This window comes from Gavia stellata, chromosome 13 (genome assembly GCF_030936135.1).
Source record: "Gavia stellata isolate bGavSte3 chromosome 13, bGavSte3.hap2, whole genome shotgun sequence".
NCBI lineage: Eukaryota > Metazoa > Chordata > Aves > Gaviiformes > Gaviidae > Gavia > Gavia stellata.
In genome coordinates this window covers 21,288,920-21,315,411 of record NC_082606.1, presented here as the reverse complement: position 1 = coordinate 21,315,411, position 26,492 = coordinate 21,288,920, and the positions used below count along the sequence as shown (strand labels likewise).

General features: G+C 47.5%; 1 protein-coding gene across 1 annotated transcript; it reads right to left on the bottom strand.

Moving 5' to 3' along the window:
- Positions 1-3,954: 3,954 nt before the first annotated feature.
- Positions 3,955-25,836, bottom strand: PLEKHO2 (pleckstrin homology domain containing O2). The gene is made up of 6 exons (XM_059824134.1): positions 25,792-25,836; positions 25,198-25,350; positions 18,474-18,590; positions 11,251-11,355; positions 8,609-8,707; positions 3,955-6,131 (listed from the first exon to the last, which is right to left on the bottom strand). The coding sequence occupies exons 1-6, from the start codon at positions 25,834-25,836 to the stop codon at positions 4,893-4,895; spliced, it is 1,758 nt and encodes a 585-aa protein (XP_059680117.1). The 3' UTR covers positions 3,955-4,892.
- Positions 25,837-26,492: the final 656 nt, after the last annotated feature.

Below are 26,492 nucleotides of genomic sequence, written 5' to 3'. Positions count from 1 at the left end.
GGTTGTCACAGCAATATTGTGGGTTGCTTAGCCGTGAGGTAAGGTGCTAGAAGAACATGGTGACTAAGTTTCCTGGAATAAATTAAGCACTAGCTCTCTGAAGTATGTGAACTTGAGTAGCATAGCAAAACAGGGATCTCCATTCTCTAAACACAGTGGATATCTTCTGTGCCTGAAAATTTTCTGACTCTTAAGCTGGAAAGGGGAAATCTTGGAGAGCTTCACTGTTGATGACTCATCTTTAAGATAAAACACACATTTTTTAATAGCAAGAATAATTAGTCATCAGAGTAGATTAGCCAATGCTGTAGTAAATCTTTTGGCACCCTGGGACTGGAAGAGCTCTTTCTGCTCTTTTTTGGTTGCAAATTACTGAGTTCTGTGGTATCACTGGATGGAAGCTAGGACCAGCATTTTCTATTTCAGGTCACACAATAGCACAGTCTCTTCGAACCAGTAACCCATGACTATCCATTGAATTAAAAGTAGTCAGGCAAATGTTTCATATGACAATACTATGTATGTTTTCATTTGCATTTTTTAAAATCATGTTTCACATAGTGCTAGACACTTCCCTTCCTTACCAACATTAATTTAAGGCCAAAATGTGATATGTTGTTTGTTTTCTTAGTGCGAGAGGAAGACAGTGCCTTTCTCTGCAGTGTATCTGTAGAAATCAACCCTGTGTCTTGGAGATTCCTTTGAGGAACAGCCCCCTTCCCAGCAAGGGGTTAGAGGGTTTTCTAAGCACATTATTTTTACCCAAATGAAGCCAAACTTGTGCAATAGGATGGCATTATATTTGCACTCTTTTCCCTGCTTCCTTATAACTTTTGAACCTACTGACCAGTTTCTACCCATTTTAGCAGAAAGGAAGCAGTCACGATGATACCAGCTTCTTCTCTTCCTGGAACTTAATGGCATCTGGGTGGAGAAATGAGGCTGTGGTGTTGCTCACCATCAAGAGGACGACTTCTGAGTGACCTTAACATTTTGTAGACACCAGAGAGGCCACGTGAAGATGTTAAGGGCAGCCCAGACAGCACTGCTGGAGACTGCACATAGTGAGGTCTCCAGCAATGAGGATGCTTCCCACTGCTTTCCAGAAGGAGCAGGAGCAGATCCTGGCCTCGGCTGTGCTTTCTGGCCAGGGCAGCCAAGCTGGCAGGCAGGGATGACTCAGGAACTGCACTGTGTGCAGCAGCAGCTCCAGCTCTGTGCCAGACGCAGCCCCCAGTGCTTCTCCTTCCTCCGGGCTTGTGGTTAGCACAGCATCTAGCTCACCCCAGCCTCACCACAGCCTGTGCAACGTGCCGTCCTCCAGAGCAGAGCCTCCATGTGCCGCTCCTGGTGGGTCTTCTTTGCTCCTGTTTAGGACAAATGGCTCTTAAACAGCCGATATTTAAAAGGGGGTTTTATTGCCAAATCTCAAAGCTCTTTACAAGCAGGAGACAAAGTGCTGCCTCTCCACAGGCTGCAGCAGCTGCTTTTCAGATAGTCACCCACATTTGCTTGCTTGCAAACTCACTTCCTTCCTGTCACAGACATGTAAACTGATGGCACAGCCCAAAACACAGAGTCACACCCCAGCGCTCCATGCCCAGAGGGTTTTCAGGCACAAAAAACCAGCCTTAGTGCAGCCAGAAATTAGATGTAAGTAAGTTTAAAGGGAGATTTTTAAAAAAGTGCATGGTGGCAGGATGTACACTGAAGATGTGAGTTGCTGTACGAGGTCAGAGCAGACCAGGATCCTGTCTCTGACTCTGACCAGCACTGCCATTTTCAGAGGAGCATGTAAAAACACCCCAGAAGGCAGTTTGCAGCCCTAGGCAGGGCCTGGCTCATGACCAGAATGAGAAGAACAAGTGGGAAAACTGCAGAAGGAACATGATGCGTTGTTTCCTGCAAAGTCCAGGTGATTCAGGCTGACGGCCAACTTAGACATTTTAGGATGAACTGCTAACCCTATTAGAAAAAAGTAGTTAAAACCAGAGAGTCTCTAACATAGCGTTTTCAGCAGTAGAGTTACTGGGTGCTACGGAGATTCCACTTAAGTTATACCTATTTACAAGACATAATACAAATCTAGTAAGTTCTGTTAGTACAGCAAATACAAGCTGTAGCTTGTAAAATGATTTAACTTGCCCATTTCCTAACAGATATAGGGGTTTTTATCTGTTAAGATTCCTACTGATGGGTATTCAGTAAGATGTCAGACATTTATTCACTAGAATATTCAGTATAATATAAAAATATACAGTAAATATAAGCACATCCTGCAGGTTTGGCTGTAACAGATAGGGATGTCTGGGTATTTTCATCAGTGCTTTGCCCAGCGGGTATCCACAGAACACACTGCCACAAGAAAACACCTGCGAGAGCAAAAGCATTTGTGTATAAATTAGGGGACTGAGCTATCCCATAAGCTGCTTCCATTCGCCTGGGTTTTCAGTTCCAGGCTTTGATTTACCCATCCTGGAGTTTAGGACTGGCTTCTGCTTTGGGATATGAACCTGTACCCAGAGTTTGCCCTGGTTTGTGTGTCTTCCTGTTAGTGTGAACTGCTTTTTTCCCCATCTCATTTATCTCGTGTTACGGAACTGCACCTTGCAAAAGCCTGCCTGCTTGCTGAAGCTGATGTTGCTCGACTTCCAGTGCACGCCAGGTTCTGACAGCTCACATTCATACCACACAGTGTTCGGTAAACAAAAGTGCACATGCAGAAAAATACATTTAGATAGCGGATAGGCACTGAATACTGTCTGTGTTAATAGCCCTTGTCCTAAGTACGTCTGGAAAGGCGAATAAGACCCATGGTTCACATTGAATCTACAGCAGCAAATGACACAGATCCAGAGTTAGCTCCAGGCTATGTGCCTGGGAGTGGGCTTAGGACGTAGGAATCTTTTTGTCTCAAAGCAAAGCTTTTTGGCACCTGAGGCCTGAGTGTTTGACTGCGTAGAACTTTCCACATGAGAGAATAAGTGAATTCCCATCCGATGTCTATGGCTGTCTTGAGAGGGGGACAGACCACTGAAACCAAGGCTGCTTTAATCAAAAGAGGAAGAAGCATCAGTTCTAGTCACTACCTGTCTTGGTGGCTCTGGGTGGTGAAAAACAGGGTATTTGGAAGCCCAAAGCTAACATTTCTGTGCTCAGACCTGAAGTGCCTGCTGCCTAGCCTAAGAAGCAGCTCGGATGAAGCTTTACTGGGCTGCTGCTATGGGGGGTGTTTGCAGGCCATTGCAGCCTTGTGGAACCTGGGAAATTATGAAAGAAAGAATAGATGAAAAAGAAATGGATGCGCTAAGAGGGCAGTGCTGGCAAACGAGAGAAAAAAGCTTAGGTAGCGTGTCACTCCTTAAAACCAGACTGGGAAGATTGCCCTTTTCTGTGCTTCCAGAGTCTGGCTCAAGCAAAGGAGAAGCCCTTTGGGCTGTCATACGATTCTCCTCAGAGCAACTATAGAGAATAGGGGAGGGGACCCAGCTCAGGTACAGGGCTATAAGCAGTGGTGCAAAGACATAATTTTATCACAGCTGTAATCACTAAAGACCACAGGAACTGTGGTTGCTTTCAGCAGGTGGGCAGGGAAGCTGTGAGAATTGTGCCGGAGCCTTCTGCGATGCCTTCCTCAGACCCTTCTGTAGCGATGCATTTTTATTTTAATATACTTAAGCCACTGGGACCAGCCCCAAAGTTGTGCGTGCAAAATACCTTTCCCTCCATGTACTCCAATTACAGGTGTCTGTGCCAAACCATGGCTGTCAGGCTAGCCAGCACACAGCAGGTAGAGACGTGTTAAATAGGAAGAGGGATCTCATCCAGAGCCGCTGCCTGAGGTGCCTGCTCCTGTCAGTTAACATCCCAAGACAACACAGAGAGCAAGCCTACAGCTAAGGGAACACACATCCCTAAAGCTTCTTAATGACAGCTCTCCTAGGAAGCTCCTGGGGATCTCCTGGACATAACTTCTCCAAATGCCTGGCTAATTGTTCCCAACGATGATGAGGGGATTCAGAGTTACTAGATAGGTATGGTCCTCAATAATAAATGTGTTGTGCTGCTGGAAGACACTCCTTCAAAGGCCAAGCGTAACCTGCTCTTTGCCTCAATTTCCCTATTAACGAAACTGGAACAATTAATACTTGCCTGGCAGTGATGCACTGAGATTTGCATTCACTTATGCAGTGCTTAGCACACCTAAAGCTCTGCACAGCGAGACTCAGAAGAATGCCTTCCTACAGCTGCTCCAGATCTGAGGACACTACTTGTAGTCAGGAGTTGGCCAGTTTTGTTCGCCTCTGTGTGAGGTCACTTTTTAACTGTGGATGTGGTTTTCTGAGTATCTTTGGAGAAGATTAAACCATTTATCTTTACATTCCTAGATGTCACTGGGTCAGGTGGTCTGGGAAACCTTTCCAGCAACTGAACTCTGACTACATTTATCCTTAAATGATTTAACTGGAAAAACTAAGATAGGTGCCAGTGCAATCTGGTATCTGCTTGTCTGTAAATACAGATAGACAGGGGCTTTTGCTAGAATAGCCATTCTGCTCCTTTCAAAAATCTGGCTTGCTTTGATTACCAGTAATTTTTAAGGCCTGATCCATTGAAAGGACTTTGGACAGAGTCCTTAAAGAGCATTCACATTTTTGAAACCTTTCAATGTCCTGTAACCTTCTGCTGTGCTAAGAGGATTAGAACCGGACTGGTATGTACAGCATGAAGAAAGAGAAAGATGCCATAACTGAAAGCTCAAGTCTGTCCCATAAACATGGTGCGTGCACAGAAAAACACCACCTTTTAAACACTGGCCTAGCAATGGCACAAATCATAAATGGCAAATGTTTAGCTTTGTTTTTGAGAAAGAAGTCTCTTTGAAGAGTATGTCAGGGAGCACTTCTCCTATAAAGAGTCACTAGATCCTTTTGCTTTTCTTTCTGTTTCTGTGTTGCTTCTTTTTTCAGTTCTCCAAGACCTTTAATTTCTTGCAAAACTTGTGTAGCTTGCCGAAGTTGTTCTACTGCCTCATTGAGCAATGTCTCTGCCATCACTGGGGGTCCATTCCCCTCCTGGGCCTGTTCCAACCCTTCACGTAAAACCTTCTGCAGAAGTTTTTCTGCCTTTTCCCTTTCATTAGCAACTTTCTCCTCCATTTTAGCTATGCATTGATGGGAATCCTTGGGGAAACATTGGCCTGGAAGTGCTCTCTGTGTATTTTTGGAATCAGACAGCAGGTCTCCCAGAGAAGAACTGCGAAGTTTGAGACCTGAAGTGCTTTCTACACACTCTTTCTTCTCAATAGCTGCTTTGACACTCTCATGGCCTGTTTCTGTAGCTAAGGAAGTCTCTGTCTCTTCTGCTGAAGTTTGCTGTTCCTTTTCGGCAGAGGTTCTCCCATTTCCTTCTTCAGTTTCAACTGTTGGGGATGTGGACTCTGCTACCTCGCTGGCTGCGATCCCGTTCACTGGGGGCTTGGAGCTGCCAGGCTCCAGCTCTTCCCAGCTCCCGGCTTCCAGGTCACCATGGCTGGAGTTCACTGTGGCTAGCATTTTTTCTGACAGAACCTTAGGAGGAACAGGAGGCTTTATAACATCTGCAGCAGCAATCTCAGCAAGGTTGTCTTTGCTACTATCTCCTGATGATTTCAAGTCTTCTGTGTTTTTAGGCTCAGGGACTGGTTGGTCCCAAGTGACTTTTAGCTTGTCTGGCACGCTCTTAGGAAGAGGAATTGGCGCTTTTGCTATGCCCCTGTTGCTGACCTCAATGAGGTTCTCTCTTTTCTCCTCACTTGGTGCTTGGAATCCTTCCACTTTCTCCTCTAAGCTTACAGAGTCCTCTTCCTTGGCATTTACATTGTCCTTTGATGCAATGCCTTCCTTAAGCTTCTTATCTGGAGGTAATGGAGGAGACAGAGGTTTTTTATCTTCCTGGTCAGGAACATTGTTCTCTGCATCTTGTTTTTCTTTTGTGCCAGTGGGTTTTGTAGGTGGCATAGGTGGCTTTGGAGTTTCTTTCTGAGGTGGCACATTGTCACTTTCACTGATAGTGGAATCGAAGTTTGGTGGTCCGTTGTCTACTATATCCAGATCTAGTCGCAGGATACCATCTGATGTAGACTTGGCAGCCTGAAATACAAGAGAGAACTTTTTCAATATCTATCCCATCATCAACCCTGTGGTCCATCCTTTAACTTCAAGTTAAAGTGCAAGACCCTCACAACCAGCACGGCAAGCGAGGGGTTGCTGCTTCACACATCCACCCTATTTATACTTACCTCTGTCGAAACTGCAAGAAGAATCTGACTGATAACAAAAATGGTGCTTTTAAGAGCAGCTTTTTCTATAGCTCACGAGCAATCTATGGAGCTTGTGCTTCTTCCATACAGCACCGCCCTGCGCTACCCTCTAACAGCGGTAGCCAGCTCTACCAGTGTTAATCTGATAAGTAAAACTCAATGTGATCTGCTATGCTAAAATTTAATGAGCTACAATAATCACGAGTCCCAAACATTTCACCCAACAAAGAAGAAAGTTGGGTCAAGTCACGTACATTGCAGCAAATCTTGAATGCATCGAGTGAAGCACTTTAATCCCCCTGCATAGCCCCGCTTTTTCCGCAGACCAACACGTTCTGTGAATGTCATGAACGTTTTGCTGCCGAGTTATTTTCTGCCTCGTAGTGCAGCAACTTGCACGAGAATATCAAAGCCAATAACCATACGCAGTCAAGAATTAGGACAAAACCACAGAACTTATTTTACTACTTCCTTTGAGAAGAACATCTCAAAGCCTGTTCCACAATAACTTTATTTCTTGGTTTTCCTCTCAGTGCTAAGTGGTCAGCTCTGCCATATTTTAATTCTTTATCCTGTGGTAGCTGGATCCCCCTATCCCCTTCATTTACAACGTGCCTACCCAAAGCACACCTGCTTTTTGCTTTTGGGACTATCATATTTGTACTTGAACTTATAAAACAAGTTGATCTTTAGATCACTTGGCCAGGGATACTGTTGTAATACCATCGCCTTCTGCTTGCTTCCTCCAACCTGATGTCATCCCTCTCTTACTGGGCCAAGCCTCAGCTGGTTAAACCTCCTTCAAACCACAGGCTGTGTGCAAATTACTGTAGTACGGGGGTTTTCCTAAAAAGGACGGACTTAGTAAAGACATTGCAGCGTGTAAGCTCAGTGCCCCAGAGGGAGAAATGCAGTGACAGTTCCTGTGTGAGGGAACCCAAAACCACACGAAGGCGTAGCTGCAGCCGGGGCCAGACTCCTGCAGTGCAGGGAATTTAGTTAAAGCCTCTCTTTGCCTTTCCAGCCCATCAGAGAGACAGAGGCAAGCTGCCTCCTGGCAGCTTGGCCCTGACCTGTCCTCACCTGGCCTGCTTTGACACTGAAAATCATCGTTCATCCCATTTCCTTCACAATACTGCAGCCAGCAGCATGATACACATCTTTCTGCAGGCTCTATCCCCTCCCTTTCCCCTTATTCCTGCTTCTGAATTTGTAAGCTAGTTTCCCCTGAATTTTGCTGAAGGTGAGAGGCCTTACAGGTATTAATGTTGGCGGTATCTCATGAAAATAGTGAGCTGAGTAAGGGAGAGTGATCTCTTTAGTGCCTAGGGAAGGTCTTCCTACCTTACCAAACCCATATTAGGCAACAGAGAATCCACACTTCATTGCTGCTGTGATTTTTGTCATGTTTTTGTCTGTGGTTTTCTGGAGGAGTGGATGGGAATCTATGATTCATTCCCATGCATTTCTCTAGAGGAGACACTCTTCCTCCGTTTCTGTGCAAAGCAAAAAGTCTTGGGGCATCTAATTTTCTGCACGAGGGTCATCTGAGTGCTGTGCAGACACATAAGTCAGAGTCTTGGAAGTTTGAAGAAAGAAGGTTTGATTTAAAAACCTTCCTTGGTTGAGATTAATGCTCTGCAAAAATATCAATCTGTCTGTAGAAACTTTCTCATAAATCACAGGAATCAAACATTAGTAAGAACCTCTCCCATGGAAATGAACTGCAGGTTTATTCTGTGATGGTTTTTCTTTCTTTTTTTTTTTTTAAGCAACAGATCCAGAAAATCAGTTAAGAGTAGACAGGCTAGTCCATAAAACTGCCTGCGAGAATAATGTATTCTGTTTAAGACCTAAGGAAGGGCTTGTAAGCTTGAAAGCTTGTTTGCTTTTTCCAGTTAGCTTAATAAAAAAAAAACATCTTCTCCCCACCGACCATGCAGTTCTTCTACCTTTAGACCACTGTGGCTACAAAATCATCACTTCTTAGAAAATAAATATAGGAGCTTCGGTCTCTTCTGATTAAAGTGAAAGTATAATGGCTCTCACCAGACAGTGAAGCAGCTCGTGAGTTATGGACAACTAAATATATTGTAACATGTTGCAGCAACTACAGATCTATGGGAACATGGAGCTTCGTTAGAGAGGTGCTGGCACAGTCTTTCCCGGAGGAAGCTGCTTCCCTTGTCAGCTTTCTCTGGGCTTTTTGTACTTGGGGTTTTCCCTGGGGTTTTGTACCTAAGTGGAAGGAGCAGCTCTTGGTGATCCCAGTTGGGGAGATGGCTCATCCCAGAGGTGTTCACTTACCTCCTTTAGGTGACTTCTCGTGGGTGGCCTGCGTCCGTGGGTCATTTTCACTCTGTCCCGAGTTACGTGGTCCAAGGAAAGGCTCTCATCTACTTTCACCTTTAAAAGGGAAAAGAGGAGGGAAAGAAAAAAGGATGAGGGTCATTAATTTCTCAAGAAATGTCTATAAAGTTCTCGCTGTCACACATGAAGAGATGGAGCATTTGGATCCAGGAGGATATTGAATATTTCACCACTACAGTCTTTGCTTCAGACCTTGGTTACAGCCTGCACGCAAATGCCTGCCTGTACGTAATGGATATTTAAGGTATCTGTCCTATACTGAGCCGTGTTTATCTAAAAGACACTCCAAAGCAAAGCATTCAACCTTCAGAGTTTGCGATGGCTAACCTCCCCTCTACCTAAAGTGCAGGGAAGGAAGGACACAAGGCAGCTTTGTTGTCCTCGCTGCAGCCCGGGCTTGGACCGACTCCTGCGTGTGGCAGAGCACAGCACTGAAATTGCTGTTGCCATCTTAGAGGTGAAAGCTGATTAATAACTGTGACCTGACTGTGAACTGTATCAGCAGTGCTTCGTTACAGCCCTTCCCTTCTACAGCTCTAATGACTGCAGGATGCTGAAGAGAAGGTGTGAGCAGTGACCTGGATTAATTGCAACTCTAGCTGAATTAACAAATTTATTTCCTGGAATCAGATGAGAAATCCACTGCCTCCCGCACGTGGGGAAGGAGGTCCCAGCCGTCTGGCAGGTATTTCTCTGTGCTAGCCCTGTGACTGCCCACCCACCCACACTGCGATGGCTGAGGGCTGGAGTGTGCTCCACGCAGACCAAGGATGGTGAAATGTCAGCGTGTCCTTGGTTTGCTGGCCTTTGTACCACGAGTTTGTAGAGTATGAAAGCTGGCAAGGGTGAAATAGGGATTTAAAAGGAAAAAATGGGTCCCAATCCCTAGCTGATATGGCAGAGTGGTTTTACAGCTCTTTCAGCAGAGAACAGCTAATCCAAGCCAACTGAGGGCTTGACCCGTTAGCTTGTGCCTGGCCTGGGCGGAAACACTTTAAATCTGAGGTCTGATCCTTACTGGAATGAATGGGAATTAGAGGCTGGCTCCCTCTGAGAACCAGGGTCCTTGTAAGGAGGATAACCCCAGGCCACGGGGCTGGGAGGTGACCTGAGATCCCACCCTGCTGTGCGGCCGAGGCGGGGTGCAGAGTTCACTGCCCCCCCGAGAGCCACATGCCGTGCCCCTCCAGGCAGCTGGACTGAGCTGAGCAGCATTGCATTACCGGACATCACATCTCCCACCCGCTGAAACATGAAAGCAGACCTGGCTGCTAAGCTCTCTTCTGCTGGGTTTTATCTTCTCAGGTTGCTGCTGGTCCCATCTAGTCCCTTTAATTCCACGTGCTGCTTCCCACTTGGTCCAAGGGCCCGAGGAACCACTACACCCCACTACCAGCCAAACCCTGACACTGAGTGCCATTTGCCTTGGCAAAAAAGGAGCACATTCCAACCTCTCCTCCTGCTTTTGCCCTCTGCTGAATAAAAGCAAAGCCCAAGCTCTCAAGAGTTCGCATCTCTAGCACCATATCAGCAGCGCTTAGCCTTTCTCTCAAAACTTTTACTCATTGCTTTGGTTTCCTTTGCTAAACAGATCTTGCCGATTGCTTCGTCCCCTCGTTACCCTGCCCATTTCTTCTTGTGTCATTCCCGTGATGGTGGTTTGTGGACTTCCTTTCAGTTACTGAAACAACTGCAGAATAGATACCGCTCCTTTGGTTTAGTTCAGGGCTGATTATAAGCTTACAGGGAGCTGGGCAAGGTTCGTCAGGCTCTAGGACGTGCAATTTTCATCCTTGGAGAATCTGGGAGTGCAGGTGTGCTGGGGCCAGCTGAGAGGCAGGCAGGTTTGGCCAGGGCCATGGAGTAACTTTCCACCAGACTTCTCTCCAGACTGCAGGCAGAATAGCTGGGGACTGAGTCACTTCAGATTTTTCCAGTCTTGAAGACTGGGCTATGTCCTAACCAAATACCTCCATTTCCAGGCTGCTTGGTGCTGAGGATCATGGCAGCGTGAGGAAGACAGGTCTCTCCAGGCTGCAGCCCCAGCTTTACGCAACTCAGCACTGCAGCTGCTTCTCTGCACCAGCCACTTCCAGCGGGAGAGGGGAACACCCCTGCATTCGCTGATCCCAAACCCACTGAAGCCACCAGACCATCTCCCACTGACTTTGGTGAGCTCTTGTGTTCCATGGGCCTCCTGATGAGATATTAGCTCTTAGCATCACAGACCATTCCTCCAGCACACCGTCTACTCAACCAGCTGCCCCTGCCTCCCTGCATCTAACCCTGGCCAGGAGGGAGGGCAAAGCAGCAAGACGTAGGATGGTGCAAAGGGCTCTCTATATATTCTACCTTCTTGGGCTGGGAACTGAAAGGGCTAAAAGCTCGCAGCCTGCGGGGATGCAACCTGGTCTGCCTTGCATACCAGCTGTAAACAGGCTTCCTCTTTCCTTCGACTGTGGCTGGGATGCAGGAAGGACAGGGAGCACGGGGGCTCCGGCAAGTTCTGCTTTTAGCTGAAAAAGCAGTGGATGAGAACTGACACAGAAATACAGGAGTTTGAAAACTGTTCCTCTTACCTCATCAAATATTTTGTTTTTGCCTCTATTGATCCCTTCATTAAGAGCTTTTATCCACGATTCCTTTTCTTCCAAAGTTGGAGCTTGAAATTTGATATCATGAACCTGCAAGAGCAGAGAGACAATTTTGCCTAAGCATTTCTTGTCAGGAACAGAGAGGTAGCTTTCTGCTCTCTGTGTATCATTTCAGTTTCTATATAACATCCAGTTCCAGCCTGTGTTTAAACTACAGATTCCTTTGCGCTTTGGCAAGTACTTCACTTCGTAGCTCCCATGAACAGGATTTTTTTATGCTGAACAGCTTGTTGCTGTAGTTTTATTTTTGCAACTAGTAACTAAAGTGGTAAGAAAGTAAGAGTTTCTTCCTTCTGCAAAACGCTCAAAATAGCTCTTAGAGCAGCAGCGAGTTGTACAGCAAATGGTCACACTGTCTACAGAGTCATACTGAAAGTCCAAGTCATTTTGTGTTGGTTCAGATGCAATAAAGTACTTTATCTCCAAATTCCCCCCAGGCTGCAAGCCGGGAGCAACAGGAAGGCTGCGTGCAGTGGGCTCTGCCTGCTTCCCTGTTCCTGCAGCTCTGCAGAACAGAACTGATATGGGAATCCGGAGCTCTAACCTTGGCTGCGCTAACCCCGATTCAGCTGAGCACGGACGTGATGAGGCATAAGGGCAATGTAAGTGAAAAAATTAACCATATATTTTTCTGTTTGCAAATGAAGAAATACAGCAGAGAACACTACAGACGTACATTTTCTGGGGTTTGAACAGCTGTCCTAGGAAGAACGGAAGAGTCGGCCATACAAGAGGGAGCTGGCAAGAAGCATGGGACACAAATAAGGAGGGAGTGATGGGTGATTGTATGGCCTGTCCTCCCTTCAGCCAGCTCTCCCCTTCCTCCAGGGCAGTCCCGTGGCTGTGCTCAGTGTTTTGAATCTCTTATTGACCACATCAGGAACAACAGGTAGGGTGTTATTTATTTCACTGCTGTGCTCTCTGAGCGCCTCACCAGTATTATGTAGCTTTGCCCCAAAGTACACTTCAGGTGAGAAAAATAATCATCTTCACATTACAGGTGGTTCTACAGCAAACCGGCTTGGATCCAAACAGCTCCATGCGGTGCCCTAATCCACACTGCACAGGCACAGTGCTCTTGCGCTAAAGAACACGATCAAAGTTGCAAAATCAAGCACTTAAAAATGAGACAATCCCAACGTTGCCGGGGCAGTCCTACCTCAGCCTGCTGTGCATGTTCCTCCTAGCACCATCCCTAATGACAGGGGTGGCACTTTTTACTGACCTGCCCCATCCTGTGTTTTATCCTCCTGGGTCAATGTGTCTTACTGATTGCACTCTGCTCAAGCCCTGCCCTGAAAACAGAATTACTGATTCCCCCGACAATCTTTTCTTTGCTGCTTATCACTACAATATCTGGGGGCTTCACAAATTACTTTTCAGAGCAACTGAAATGATCCACCTCTTACAGGTAGGGAGGTGAGATACAGAGAGGCTCATCCAAAACACATACTAGTGGGGTCTCGTTTGGAATAGTTTTTTCAGGTATTTAACATCCTATAGGTATTCCACACCTTCCCATTGACTTCAAGAGCAGTTGTAGTCCCCGCCTTTTTGTAAATGAGGCCCCACATTCTGAAATCACAGCCGTGTCTATGTAAAACAGGGACTATATAAAATGAGGGTGATAAAGCTAACGGTGACTGACAGTCGAATACTCTTAGCAGCTCTCTGTTTTGTTTATGGCACAACAAAGCAGCAACTGTTTTGGGTCTCAGCAACTTCTGAAGGTACCGTCAGAAACGCTGCAGAACTAAAGCCTGATCTCCTTACACCCACTCCTGCTGTTTAGCTGGAAACCGACTGCCCTTCGCTGCTGCATTTATTCCTTGCTTCAATGCCATGGTTTTTACATCCGCACATCACAGCAACAAAGTGCCTCACAACCAGCATGGCAAGCAGGGAGTTAAGAAGCAATGTGGGGAAAGATTATTTATTCAATTAGTTTGCACATAAGGTGACGGGGCCACATGTCTTCCTGAGAGCTCAGAGGAGAGGTTAGGGCCTGAACCACAGCTCACTGCAAAAAGAGCCCTTTGTCTGGGGTGCAGAAGGGCCACGCTAACCAGGGAACCTAAGGGGGGGCAAGGCTCCAAAACAGAGCGCCAGCCAGATTTTGTTTTAGTCCAGGCAGGCCTGGTTTTGTGTGTGCTTAAAAACTTTTTTTGTTTGGAAACGATTTTGCCCCAACGCTTTGTGATTATAAAAGCTTATGAGAAAGCTCTACTTGTGAGCGGCTGAGCTGCTGCACTGCCTGGCAAAGACCTGGCAGCCTGCACCAGGGTTTAGAAATCTCCGTACATGTTGTTCAAGGGAAGGATTCTTGCCTCACTTAAACCTTCCTCTTATAATGCCACTTTCTGTGCCTCATTCTTGACAAAAGCCTCCAGCCTCCACGAGCTGAGACTGTGACTAAGTGCTGGTGTCAGCAACCCTGTGGCAGGGCAGAGTGAAGGCTAGAGGGGATGGTTCATCATTAATGAGAAGACGAGATGTCCCTCCAGCACGCAACCCTCTGCCACACAGTGTAACGACTGCCGCAGCCACCAAACACAGACCCAACAGATGGTGGGGGAAAGGGACTTGTGGAAAGATGCTCCCGAGGCATCAGCAGAAAGAGCCCTCCAGTTTCCCGATGTGCTGGGCGAGGGACAACAAGCAGCACTCTGCGTGGGACCCTGCTCCCTGCAACGGGGCAGCACAGGCAATGCCAGGCTCTTGCCGCTGCAGCCCTGCTCCCTGCTTGCACTGGTCCCTGGGGCTGTGACACAGAGGGGCAGCCTCACGGCTCGCAGCAGGTTCCTCCCAGTACACCCGGTTATCCTTGTTTGAAAACTTTTTTCTCCTTTTTAGACCAATATCCACAGACACCAAGGAAGCATCTTGCTGCTGGGGCTCTCAGGCTGATGCTCTGGATGCTGCCAGCCACAGTCTCTTTGTTGCCTTGCAGTCCCTCGTCTGTCTGCATCCATCTGTGGCTCGTGTCCTCAGCCACAGCACTGGGGAGAGGAGGCTAACCCAGAGCAGGGTGGAAGTTCTTTATAGAGCAGCCGGCTGCGGAGAAGAGGCAGGAAGGAACTGGAGGAGTTGGTCTCAGTCCTGCCTGCCACTGGGGCTCTGTACACTAGTCTGAGACCCCCAGGTCCTCTACAAACAAGGAACAAATGAATTTATCTTGTCTGTATTTTTACTCATTTGAGTTTACACAGATATCAGAGGATGCACCTGAACATGGATACTCCCCACAAAACGTTAAGCAGGTTCTGTTCTCCAGCAGTAATTTAAGGTAGAGAGTCAGTGACACCAATATAAGAGGGCAGTAGGCACACATTTGCTGTCCTTCTTGCTAAGCCAGCTGAGACTGAGTCATGCCATAAACAACAGGCTGGTGTGCCAGGAAAAGCTGTCATGGCTAAACCTAATGTGATAGTGACCATTGTGAGCCATGAATACAGACTACGCAATTTACTGTCAGTTAACTCAGAGCACAGCACAGCCAGTCAGCTCCTGCTGAATTACTGGCTAGATGTCACACAACAAGAGGCTCACACACGGGTCACTGTCCACGATGGCAGCAAGTAGTGTCTCCCCAGTTGCTCCATGTCTTCTCGGAGACGTTAGTCTCTTCAAGTAGTGACAGTCTCATAGCTATGCTGACCCTGCTTTCCATGACAGCGATGCGTTCTCAGGGTCAGTCTGTTGTACCTGCACTGAGTGATTTAACAGACAAGCTCTGGAGAACTGTATAGCTGCAGTTTAAGACATTTATCAACGCTAGCTCTTTGCTGAGCAGTTCTGCTAGATGCTGCTGATCTGCAGCAGTGGTGGGCGACGGAAACCTGTGCTTGCTCCTCAGCTGTTTTAGTGCAAAGCCTGGTGTTGGCTTCAGTTCAGTGGAATTGGGCTAAACTGGAACTGTGAACTGCTTGTGAACTGCTGGTTTAGGTGTGGGAATGTGTTCCCTTCTGCTGACTTTTGGTACAGGGTGGTCACCTCCAGCAGAAGCCAGAGCAGAGCTGGGTCAGTAACATCTTAAACTATCAAGAGTGTACCAGAGTCTATCTGCCAGGCATGAGGTCATCTCCTGCCTTCTTCTACATGACTTTGTCAGGTTAGATAATGGAGGGAAAAGTGGAAGCCAAGCGACTGTCACTTAGGGGATTCTTGTGGTTTTCTGCAGCTGAACCAAGAGCTACCTCATCCCAGCATCTCTGCCAAACTGGCAGATCCCGGGAGCAGACTCCTCCGTGCACAAGGCAAACATGCCTCACTGCAATCTACTGCAGCTTCCAGGCTGGGCCCCTGGTGAAGACAGCTGCAGGTAACTCCAAAGTCGACTAAGGGAAAAATAAGCAATGGAAGTTTCCACCCCTGACCGCAGGTGCGGAGTTTGTGCCTGGCCGTGCTAGGAAAGGACGCGTGGGGAGCTGCAGTGCTTGCTCGTGGACTCTTTCCCTTACTACCACCCTCTTTCTTCCCATTCTTAAGACTTCCCTGCAGCTGAAGGCTTCCAGACCCGCTGAATACCAAACTCGTGCCAATCTCTGTAGTCTCTAGGCAGTTTCCACTAGGCATCATTTACACTGCTTCTTGCATCATGAGTACGTTTTAAAGTCTCCAGGCCAAGGCTGCTGCCCTTTCTTACAAGCTCAGCTCTCTGCATCCAACAGTCTTCATTTAATTGCTGCGGATGGAACGAAGCACTCGAGTTCTAAGCAGAACAGGTCTTTTGCACGCTTCCAGCTTCCTTTGCTGAAGAATCAAAGCTCCAGGGGCAGCGCTTTGTTTCAGTTCCACACCACTGCAGGCGTGTGACATGCTCATACCATCACAGCTTAACAAAAATGTCATCCTTGTGAAGAGAGCAATCAGAATCTGGGGTACATCCATTAAAGACCAGTGTTTAGCAAGGCAACTTATTTATTCGGGTGCAATTTTAGCTGCAGAGTAGTTTTAACTGACTGATCCATCTCCTCTGCTCTTCAAGAATATCCCATCCAAGATTTAAACTGGGATTCCCCCACAGCTAAACTGGGCTCCCTGTATTCAAGAGGGAAACTCTTATTTGCGCACGGAAACAGAAATGGCCTTTCCTAGCTTGTTTGTAAGTCCCGCATACTCACTGGACTTCTGCATTCCTCAGCATTGTGCTCAGGAGAGGGGGCAAAAAAACCCTAGCAAGATCTGGCAGGGCTTGGCAAGGCAGCTCACAGGGTGATTTTAAACTGAGGATGGCAGTAAGCCTCCCAAATGGAAAATGTTTAGCTGATATATATCGCCACAGCTGCAATTTCAAAACAGAAGAAGGACAGTTGTGTACATTGGCCTCCTAATTGAAGCCTGTTCTAACATCTGCCAAAGTATGTTGTGTGTCAACACCCTCACCAGATTCCCAGCCAAAAGGAGGGTGGGAGGGGAGCTACAAACAGGGAACTTTTCATTTATAAAAGCCCTTCCTTTCACCAAAAAAGCCTTATAAAAAGTAGCCTCTATCTAGGGTTCCATTTAATCAGTGGCATGAAAACCAGGGGAGCTGTAAGCTTGCCAGCATGCCAAAAGGATGAAGTTACCCTTTTGGGGCAGAGTTTGGGTATATCTTTTTCCTAAGCAAGAAATGAAAGGTTTAGGAACAGGTCTCACGCCCTGTGTTGATTCATGCAGCAGTGCAGAGACATACGCAGCTATCACACACCTCTCCAAATAACATACTTGCAGATAATAATAATTCCTACTATGTCGCCCATCTCTGAGCACACAGGCTTTTATTCGCCTCCCTGGGAGTAGGTGTGCACTCATCCTCTAGAAAACACACCAAGCCTGCCAGGGTTAGCCACTTTCAATCTAAAATTGATATTTTTTTGTGATTAATCAAGTTACAAAACAAATGCTAAACCTCCACTCAGACTGGAGAGACTCACTGCTCTGGGATCCGGTGCTGAGCAGGAGCTCACTAGCCCGGGGTGCAAATTTCCAGGCTACCATCACCTTGGTGCATGGTGCTTAATACCACTTTTCTCCCCGATACAGACCGCGCCTACTTGCGAAATGAACATCACTCACCTTCTTTCTCTGCCCCCTCCCTGGTCCATGTGAGCGTTTTAGGGCAGGACAGTCCTTCTTTTGTTGTTTTGAATGAAGTTTGGCACAATGATGCTCTGAACTCAACTGGGGTCTTATTATATGAATAAACACTAAGTGACCGGAGTGAAAGAATAAGCAACAATGACAACAAGGACTAAACAATCTCCATTTATTTAAACAAAATGGAGATTAGGGAATGCAGGCAAGTTGGTATTTTGGAAATGAATATGTTTTGTCCCTCACAACCTCTCAGATTTTCATGGGGACATTTAGTAAGATCTCTTAGGCCAATAAAATCACATTGAAATTAGAAGTAAGTCAAAGAGCAACAGAAGCATCCTAGCCCATAAAGATGCTGAAACGAATAGCATGTAAGTAGGAACTAAGAAGACCTTCCAAAGTATGTGTAGTGATGATGAACCTATGTAGGAAGTAAGGCAAACGTGCCCTTGCATACAGTCGGCGTTCAGATGGATGTATAGCTTCTTTGCAACACCAGCCTGGTTGTTGGGTTCCGGATCTAACCAGGTGCTGCTCAGGAAGCTAAAGATGTAGAGTTTCATGAATTCTGCAAAATAAATTTTTTCTCCTAGGAACTGTTTGGCTGCAAGTAACTTTGCACTGGAGTTTCTCAGATCAACGGTTCCAGCCCCAGGAACTGTCTCAATACATGGATCGGGATCACTGATTTCACTGGAACTTAGGCAAAGCTACAGCACGTACAGCTGGGACAGGGACACGTCCTCGCCCATAGCACATGGAGGAACCACAGGGAATGGTCATTCTCCACTGCTTAGGGCGTACTGGAAGAAAGAAAATGATAAGGCAGGAAAAATATGATGAGGAAAAAGTTGAGTGGCAGGAAGACCCTTTCCCCACCACAAGAAGAAAGGCTACAAGACAGCAGCGTTCCTCCTTACACACTGTAGACCATTCACAGCTGTAGGTCGTTTCTCCCAGCTGCCAAAGAGCTAAATCTCAGACCCTTTCCTCTGCTCTGGGCGCAGCTGCCTGGGAACTCATTTTGGAGTCTGCAGACTTGAGGGTGATGAGAAAGGCAATCCTACCTTCTTACCCGGGGAGCGGATTAAAATGAAACGGTTTTTCTTTTTTAGTAGCACACGCAGTTCCTGGCACTTGTCATAACTCTCCAGTTCCACTGTTTCTATGCACTTCTGTTCATCCTGCAGAGAGGGAATGAAACATTATTATGAATAGGAGGCATTGAAATCAATCATATACCATCAAACTCTGCATGTCTTCCTCTTGCATGTCTAAAAGCTCTTCTGCCTTAAAAATAACCTGTGTGGAGACAGCAAACAGCAAGCGCCCATAAATCAGGCTGGCATCTCACTAAGAAAACACCCTAGTCTTTAAGCTACAGGCCAATTTCTGGCTAGTGGTCCACAGTGGCTCAGCAAATAATATGTTGTGGACAGTAACACTAGCTTCTGCCATCTCTGTTGGCCTCATCCAGGGATCTGCAGCCAGAAACAAGGTGGGAAGGTCTTTGCCCATCATCCTGCCCAAGCCACAGGCTGAGAATGTGCTGTCAGTCCTGGCATAGGAAGGAGGAATAACGTGAAGCACTTCTATAAACCTTCCCAGCATGATCTCAGAGCGCTCCCCAGGCTTCCCTTTAGCTTGGCAACACTACCTCCTCCCCACAATGAACGCAGGAGACATTATTCTGCTTTTTCACAGGGAAGACGACGCAAGCATCATGACGGTTCAAGCAGCCCCCCAGGAAGCCCCAGGCAGAGCAGAGATACGAGGCGAGCCCTGCTGCCACGCCGAGCCTCAGCAAGGTCATTGGGAGCCACGTGCGACTGGGACATGCTCCTCTTGCAGCCACGCTCTGAGCTGTCAAAATGCTTGGGATTGGAAATACGGTCCCGTACAGCCAGCAAAACTGTCAGGGCCAGCGTCTCAGTGGGGAATATTTATCTCTGGTGTATCTTCACTGATGACTGCCGGCCGCGATCTTGGCTCATTTCTCCCAGTAACATAACTAAAATTCCACACGTGGTGCGTGGCTCAGTTCAGCTGCTAAGCACCATCCCTAATAGGAATCGCAGTGTAACGCTGGGCAGAAAATATTTATGTCTCAGTAGCCCAGAAGAGACCAAAGCTCCCTTTTGCTAAGCATTACACAAATAAGCAGTGAGAATCGCAGAGCAGTTCTTGCTGGTAAAGTGCTACAGTCAGCATGCCTCATGAACCTTTCTATTACAATCCTAAATTAAAACCGCTGGCCATGACCATCCCCAGCTCAGGCTCCGCTCCCATGGCAGCTCCTCGTACCCCTATGAGTTTGTATTTAGCAATTCCTCTAGCGGAGAGGGGGTGTGGGATGAGGAAACTTGTCGTAGCCAGGAAGCTGCTGCGTAGCTGGAGGCAGGGAATGGAGAGTTCAGAGGGAAGTGGGCTGCAGAGAATTTCCTCCCTTTACCACTTGACATTTAAGTCGCTGTGCAGAGCTCAGGCTGTGTTCAGGTTTTCTTAACCCTCCTATCTGGGGATGGGGGCCCGGCAGAGCCGATGCTAGTATGCAGAGCAAGTTCTGAGCTACTGAGGGATGTCTGGATCTAATTTAGGTTTATTATTTTAATGACATTACTGTTTATTTCATTTAACACTGAGTAGGTGAACGTGACCAGAGAACTGGGAAAATGTATACAAGGAGGAGGAGATGAATCCTGCCCAAACCTAAAACCTAGCAGATAAAATCCTGCTGACGTTACTGAGCCCTTTGAAGGCACAAGGCTCCTGCTGCAATCCTGGTATTGCAATGTCACTGCAAAAGGACAGGGGTGGAAATAATAACCCCTCAGCGGCCAACAAATGACAGAGAAGGGTGAGGTCAGGAATACATGCCTCGGGGATGGGTGATCTCATCCTGGCCTTTGGTGGACGACCGCCCACATCACCACACTGCCGCACGGCCGGTGCGGTTACCAGCTCCGACGCGAAAGTTTGCTGGGCTCAGGATGTAGGCAGCTTGGCAGCTCTCCGACCAGAGACCATCATGAAGACTCCTGCCCACCCTCCCTGCTCTTGAGAGCAGCAGAGTCCAGTGGGTGCATGTCACCCTCCTTGTCCACGCCATCCTTCCTGCCTCTTGGAGGGGAACCTTCCCTCTGATCCCATGCAAGCTTCCTAAGAACAGTGGGGCACTGAGCTGGGGGCCAAGAAGGACATGGCAGGGTGGAGGGCTGTGGTTTTGCCATGTCATCGCTTCTCGCCTTCCAGCTGACCCTCTCCTCCCTGGGGAGGTTTGGGGGACTCTGGTCTGGCCAGGGAACAAGGGCAGCGAGGGTGGGGACAGGCGGGACCCTGCCTCCCAGGGGCACTGGCTTGACTGCGCAAGCTACGGCTCCTTCATCTCAGAGACTTGAACTCTTCAAGTAAGTTATCCTCTTCAGGGAGGGCGGGGAAGAATGCAGCCAGAGAAACAAGAAAACTCCACGTCTGAGGACAAAGGAAAAGCATCTCAGTTCAGGGAGCGCCAGAATGGGGCTTTTGTCTCTGTTTTACCCCTGGCACGTGGCCATCCCCTCTCTGTGAGCCTACCTGGGTCACAAAAAGATCCTTTATGTTTGTCCTGCACCACTAAGATAAAGACCGAAAGACCTGACCCTGCCGCAGGTCTCCAGGTCCCTTCAGCCTCCTCGGTCCTGGAGGATACTCAGCATCACGCAGAGACAAGGTCGCTTCCAGAGTCCTGCCCCAACACACGGGTCTCAGACACGTGTTCTGGACAAGCTCCTGCTCCATTTGGTCTCTAGTGTCCCAAAGAAGTTAAAGCAATCCTTTTACATCGTCCTGAGACGCAAAGGTTGAGTCCTCCCTCGGTGGTCGCACCTTCCTGCAGCACACAGCTCACAAGGTTGTCCCATGGCGCTGCATTTGCTGCCAATCAAGGCAGGGAATTCCCTTCAGGCCACCCTTCTCTTTTCCTTTACCGATTTTAGGGCTTGTTTTTTAAATTGTTTTCATGCTTGCTGTAAGGGACAATCAATAAGATGCTTAAAATCCTGGTACAAAACCCCCTACATTCATGATTTAATACAGAAAACCAATTCCATTAGCTATTTGTGGAGCAGACGCTGCGACTTAAACGTGTATGTGTCTGTAAGCTTGGCCCTTAAGAAGAAAATTACTAAACACTTAAACATATTAATGCATGTGCTTAACCAAAGACACACTTGGCAAACAATTTCATTAATGAAAAGTTGATAAAAAGGGGAAAAAAGACCCACTGAAATGTTTATTTATATGAAGGTAAAATTTCCAGCAAAGACCTCGTCACTGACACACATTCATGGGTGGTGACCCTCAGTGTACAATGTCTAGACTGCCTGAAATGATAATTTACTTCTTCATCTGGGGATCTCAAAGCGTTTTAATAAATCACTTCTGGGTATACATTGCTACCATTTTACCGGGGCAAAATGCAGATCTTAACTGCGTGACTGTTAAATGCTGAGTGGATCCTCTGGTCTCTAGAAAACTCTTTGCCTAGTAAGTTTTTTCCCTGTCAAATAATAGACTTAAAAAAAACCCCAAACAACTCTAACCACTAGCTGCACTGTTTAGGGAAAAGAAACCAAACCCAAGTCTGATGCTTTTTAATCCATAGAGTGATGATATTGATCTGTGTAGCCTCTCTGCATAGGATCGCCTGTTCTTCAGGTGCTCTCCGTAGTTCTGCGAGGCTTAATTTTTATTCTTGCAAGAATATGCCGAGAGAAGAGAAGAAACCCCATTAGAAAAGAACCTGCCCGCTTGGTTCTTAGTTTACGTGAGGGTACGGATGTGAGGTGCTGTAGGTGGAGGCACAGTGGATAACAAGAAATCCATCTCCCTTCATTTCACATCTGCTGAAGGAAACGTGAAGCCCGGTGGGATGACTTTCACCCCCCATCTGCTCCAGGTAATACAATAGCCATTTGCAATTTGCCTTTGGGAGGTAGCTCCGCTTTAAACCAAACCCAGAGCCTGACTAACAGATGCAATATGGGAAACACGCTCCCAGGGCAGGTCAGGAGCAGATTCCAGGAGATTGCTATTGATGATGATAAATACAGTATTTGTGTCCTGCTCAGACTGTACTTTCCGGTGACACGGTACAGCGTTATTGCCTGCCTCTTGTGTCGGCCGTCCCCTCTGCTCTTCTTTTGCACACACAAACCTCAGCTACACACACAGGCGGCTGCATATGGAACAACTGCTAAAGGCAATATTAGCACCTCTTCTTGAAGGGCTCCAACACATGAGGGACTGATAAAAGCACAGTGCGTCCAAGTCACTAGCTCAGTTCCTGGAAATCTGATGGGCTCAGACCAGCCGAAATACTCAGCCTCTAAACCTGCCCTCCCACATGGAAGCTAACCTCCCTCCCATTTAACCCATGTCGGTCTAATTTAGGATACATACGGAAAGATGCTTGTATTTCTGTTGCCTGAGGCTTTATCTCCTTTCTTTTTCTAGGGCCCCAATTCAGCCAGCACTGAACAATCCCATTGAAAAATGTTCCAGCCTGAGGACCGTCTGGGATGCTGTGTCCGTCTCCAGGGCCACACAAAGCAGGACAGGTATGTGGAGAAGGTCCAGTGGGAAAAATGGCAGCGTGAGCTCCAGAAATAAAAGCCACCGTAGCACGCTGCACCACAGACTCTCCTTTGACACTGGGCAAGGCCCTTCTCATCTCAAAAACTTAGTTCCCCAGTTGTAAGATGGAGACAGCAACACTGCCCTAATTCACGGTAAAGGAAGATAAATACAGTAATAAACATGAACTGCCTCAATTCTGTGGCGACGGGACCCCTCCTGAGTGCAGAAAATTGCCATTTCCTTTAGTTCTTTCTGCACAATCACATGCTATCCTATTGTGCTACCAGATAATTTTGTAGCAATTTCCTCTCCTAAGACATCTGACTTCACTGTAAGCCAGTTTAATAGCCTATAGATATTAACATGATCCCTTATTTACAATAATGAGACCTTGTAGCTACTGTAGCTTACAGATGCAATTTATTACAGGATGTTACCACAATCCGCAGGCTACCAGAAAACATTAAGCCTGGTTGTTACAAATGCCATTTTCCTTGTTGAGATAATAAAATAACCCTTTAAATGATTGGAATTTTTCCTTCTTCTGAACGTCTGTGAAAATTAATCTTACTTTAAAAGCCTCCTTTTCCCTTGTGGTAATGAGAGCCTCCATATATCTTGTTTTTAAATGCATTCCCTTTAAGAAAACCTACGTCATGTTTATAGATTTTAAATCTGCGAGTTCCTGGAGCTTCAGCTGGAGTCAACAGGTGTCCGGGGCACTGGGAAGCAATCTGCAGAGAGTCAACAGTTTGCAGGACCAGGCTGCATCTCTCTGCGTAAGAGAAACCCCCACCGCTTTGCCTGCCTTCCAAGCTGCTCATCACCTGACATTAGCTTCTCATTTCATTATTCTTGCTCTCCTCATGACATTTCAAAACTAAGAACAAACGCCTCCGGAAAGCTTTGGGATTCGGGAAGCGCAGGAGGGTTCAGCGTATGGGAGGAGGTAATACCCTCGAACCTAAACTGTTTATAACAAATCTTCTTTATTAGGCAATAGTATGTTTTTTAAAAAAAGAGAACCAAACTCATTTGTCAGTCCTGTTGTTCCTGAAACCAAGCAATGCGGCTGCTGAAACATTTCCCCATTCTTCTTCCCTTGACACACTGCACAGCAGCTTTACATGATTTTGGTTTTATATCAGCCGGATGCCCACGAATGACCCAGATCCCTTTGTGTCAGACACCGCACGGGCACGTGGTCCTTGCGCAGACCATGCAGTGAGAAACGCTCCTCCATCCCGATGCACACCCGAACTTCAAGCCACCATACGCCAGCAGGGCTTAGACTTACCCACCCCTAATCTCAAACCTCTCTTGGCTGCAGCTTGTGCTCTGCACTGTCATTTCTAACTTTTGGGGCAAACTCTGCTCTTGGAGAAGCTTCTTCCAGCCCAGGAACCGAGGGCCTGACTTAGGAAAGAGCCACCTTTGCAGCCCGGCAGGACCAGCCCTGCACTCTCCATTCTTCTCGCATGAAGATGCAGGACAGATTTGGCTTGGCTCTCATTTCTCATTTGATTGGAAACAGCTCTAAACGAGGCCATGAACTTCAGGCATGCAATTTATCTAGGGAAGTCCAGGACAAGGCTCCCAGGGGTCCTTCACTCAGTACTGGCTCAAGTAAAGGGAAAGGATGAGCCAAATCCAGCCTGTGTCCCTGCTTAAGGAGGACTGCAAGCACTCACAATCTCACCCTGTGTCCATGGGTGGCTAAACAAAACCCTGAAGAGTCTGGCTAGCAACAATTTGAGCTGCTTGAGGGGTGCCAAACAGCTGCAGGGTTGCCTGCCGTTCCCTCAAGCGGCAGGTGGGAAGTCAGGCTGCTACAATCCAGTTTTTTATCCTTTAAACGCCAAAAACGCACAGCACATATCCTGCTTCCGCCCAAAGATTTCTCTGTTCGCCTTCTCACAGGATGTCCTGCCCCCATATTTTTTTTTTTTTGGCAATGGCACTGTCAAAATATTTACTGGCTAAAATATTTATGATATATAATATACTCTAAAATGCAGCTGCTGTCTCTTCTTTATAGCATTTACCCTTCCTGGAGATAACTGGAGAAGCTCTTTTGAAAGGAATGGGCTGAAGGGAAGAGTGAAAAACACAAGAACGTGTGTCACCAAGGGCCTGATCCTGACCTTCTTTCAAGACCGTTAGCTGTGACCATACCTCATCCTCATAGACGACGAGCTGCGTTTTCCGTAGCTGGATATAACGATCCTTCCACAATCCCAGGAGCCCCCCACTGCTTTTTTTAATCCAGCCGTATTTCTCTGCAGTCGGAGCAGACTTTGGTTTCTCTGAGACCTCCTCCTTTGTATCCTGCAAGGACAGAAGGGAGAAGGAATTACGTCAAAAGCACTTTCCATCCATTTAGTGAAGGTCACCAGAAAGCCTGCCCAGACAAGACCTCAGCACCCACCACACGCGGTCCCTCCCCACCACATCACAAGGGAAAAGACTGGCATCCTCCAGAGGAAAACTCAACCAGCTCCCACCCCAGAGCTGCCTCAGGACTGGGGAGTGGGCATGGACCCTGGCCACCCCTGGGGACACCGTTGTGATGGTAGCAAGTCCCCCTTGCTCCTCCGCTTCCCCAGTGGCTCTGCTCCCCTCTCTGTGGAGGCACTCCCTGCTCCCTGTGCACCAAGTGCTCTTTGAAAACGAGCACCCTCCTCTCCGCTTTGCCCCCCAAGCTCTCTGATGAACCCCAGCAGGATGGATCCTGCTGGCATTAGTAGCAACACTCATATTTTGGCCCACGGCCACTTCTGCAAGCTTCTCCTCTAGGTCTCTACGCTTGGTCATCTCCCCCAAACCAAGTCCCGTGGGCAAATCCACGGCACGAGGGCCAGGACTTCATCACATCTGCACTAAAATGTTCCCGACAGGCTCCTGCATGGTTTGTAGGCAGAGAGAAGGAGCGGCAGAGAAGGCAGCACCAAGAGTGGGGGTTTTTATGTCCTGCCTTTAGCTCCTTGCTGTTTGTCACAGCCTGCTCCCACCCACCTGCAGCAGCACAGGGAGCCCCAGCATCCTGCACTGGGAGGCTGCTGGCTTTCCAGGCCTGGTAAAAACCAGGAGATGCATAACTTCTCTGCTTTGAAAAAACCATCAGAAATATCCAATATCAATATTGGTGTCAAACGGAGACAGGAAACCTAAGACGGGGAGCGGGGGCAGCCAGGCTTATTAGCTGACTGCCTTCACCAGCAGACTCAGTTAAAGATGAGAGTTTTCCTCCTCTCCGGTGCGCTGGAAAAGCCTTTGCAAAGGCAGGATCCCCGTTTCCCCTCTCTTGGAGCGCCCTGCTGCTCCCAACACCCCGTGGACCCCTCAATAAGACTCTTTCCCCGGAGCGAGGCTAGGAGAATCCCTCGCTGAGCCAAATCCCCTTAGACAAACGCCTCGCCAACCTTGTGACTTGTAAGGAGAGGCCAACCCCAAATCCTCCAGCCTCCTCC

Excerpts from the sequence above, each read along its gene's own strand:
- PLEKHO2 (XM_059824134.1), bottom strand. The coding sequence starts at position 25,836 with ATGACCAAGCGTAGAGACCTAGAGGAGAAGCTTGCAGAAGTGGCC. Across the intron at positions 25,351-25,791 it reads AGAAGCTTGCAGAAGTGGCC|GATACAAAGGAGGAGGTCTC; the intron begins GTGGGCCAAAAT and ends CTGTCCTTGCAG. Across the intron at positions 18,591-25,197 it reads TCGTCGTCTATGAGGATGAG|GATGAACAGAAGTGCATAGA; the intron begins GTATGGTCACAG and ends CCCTCTCTGCAG.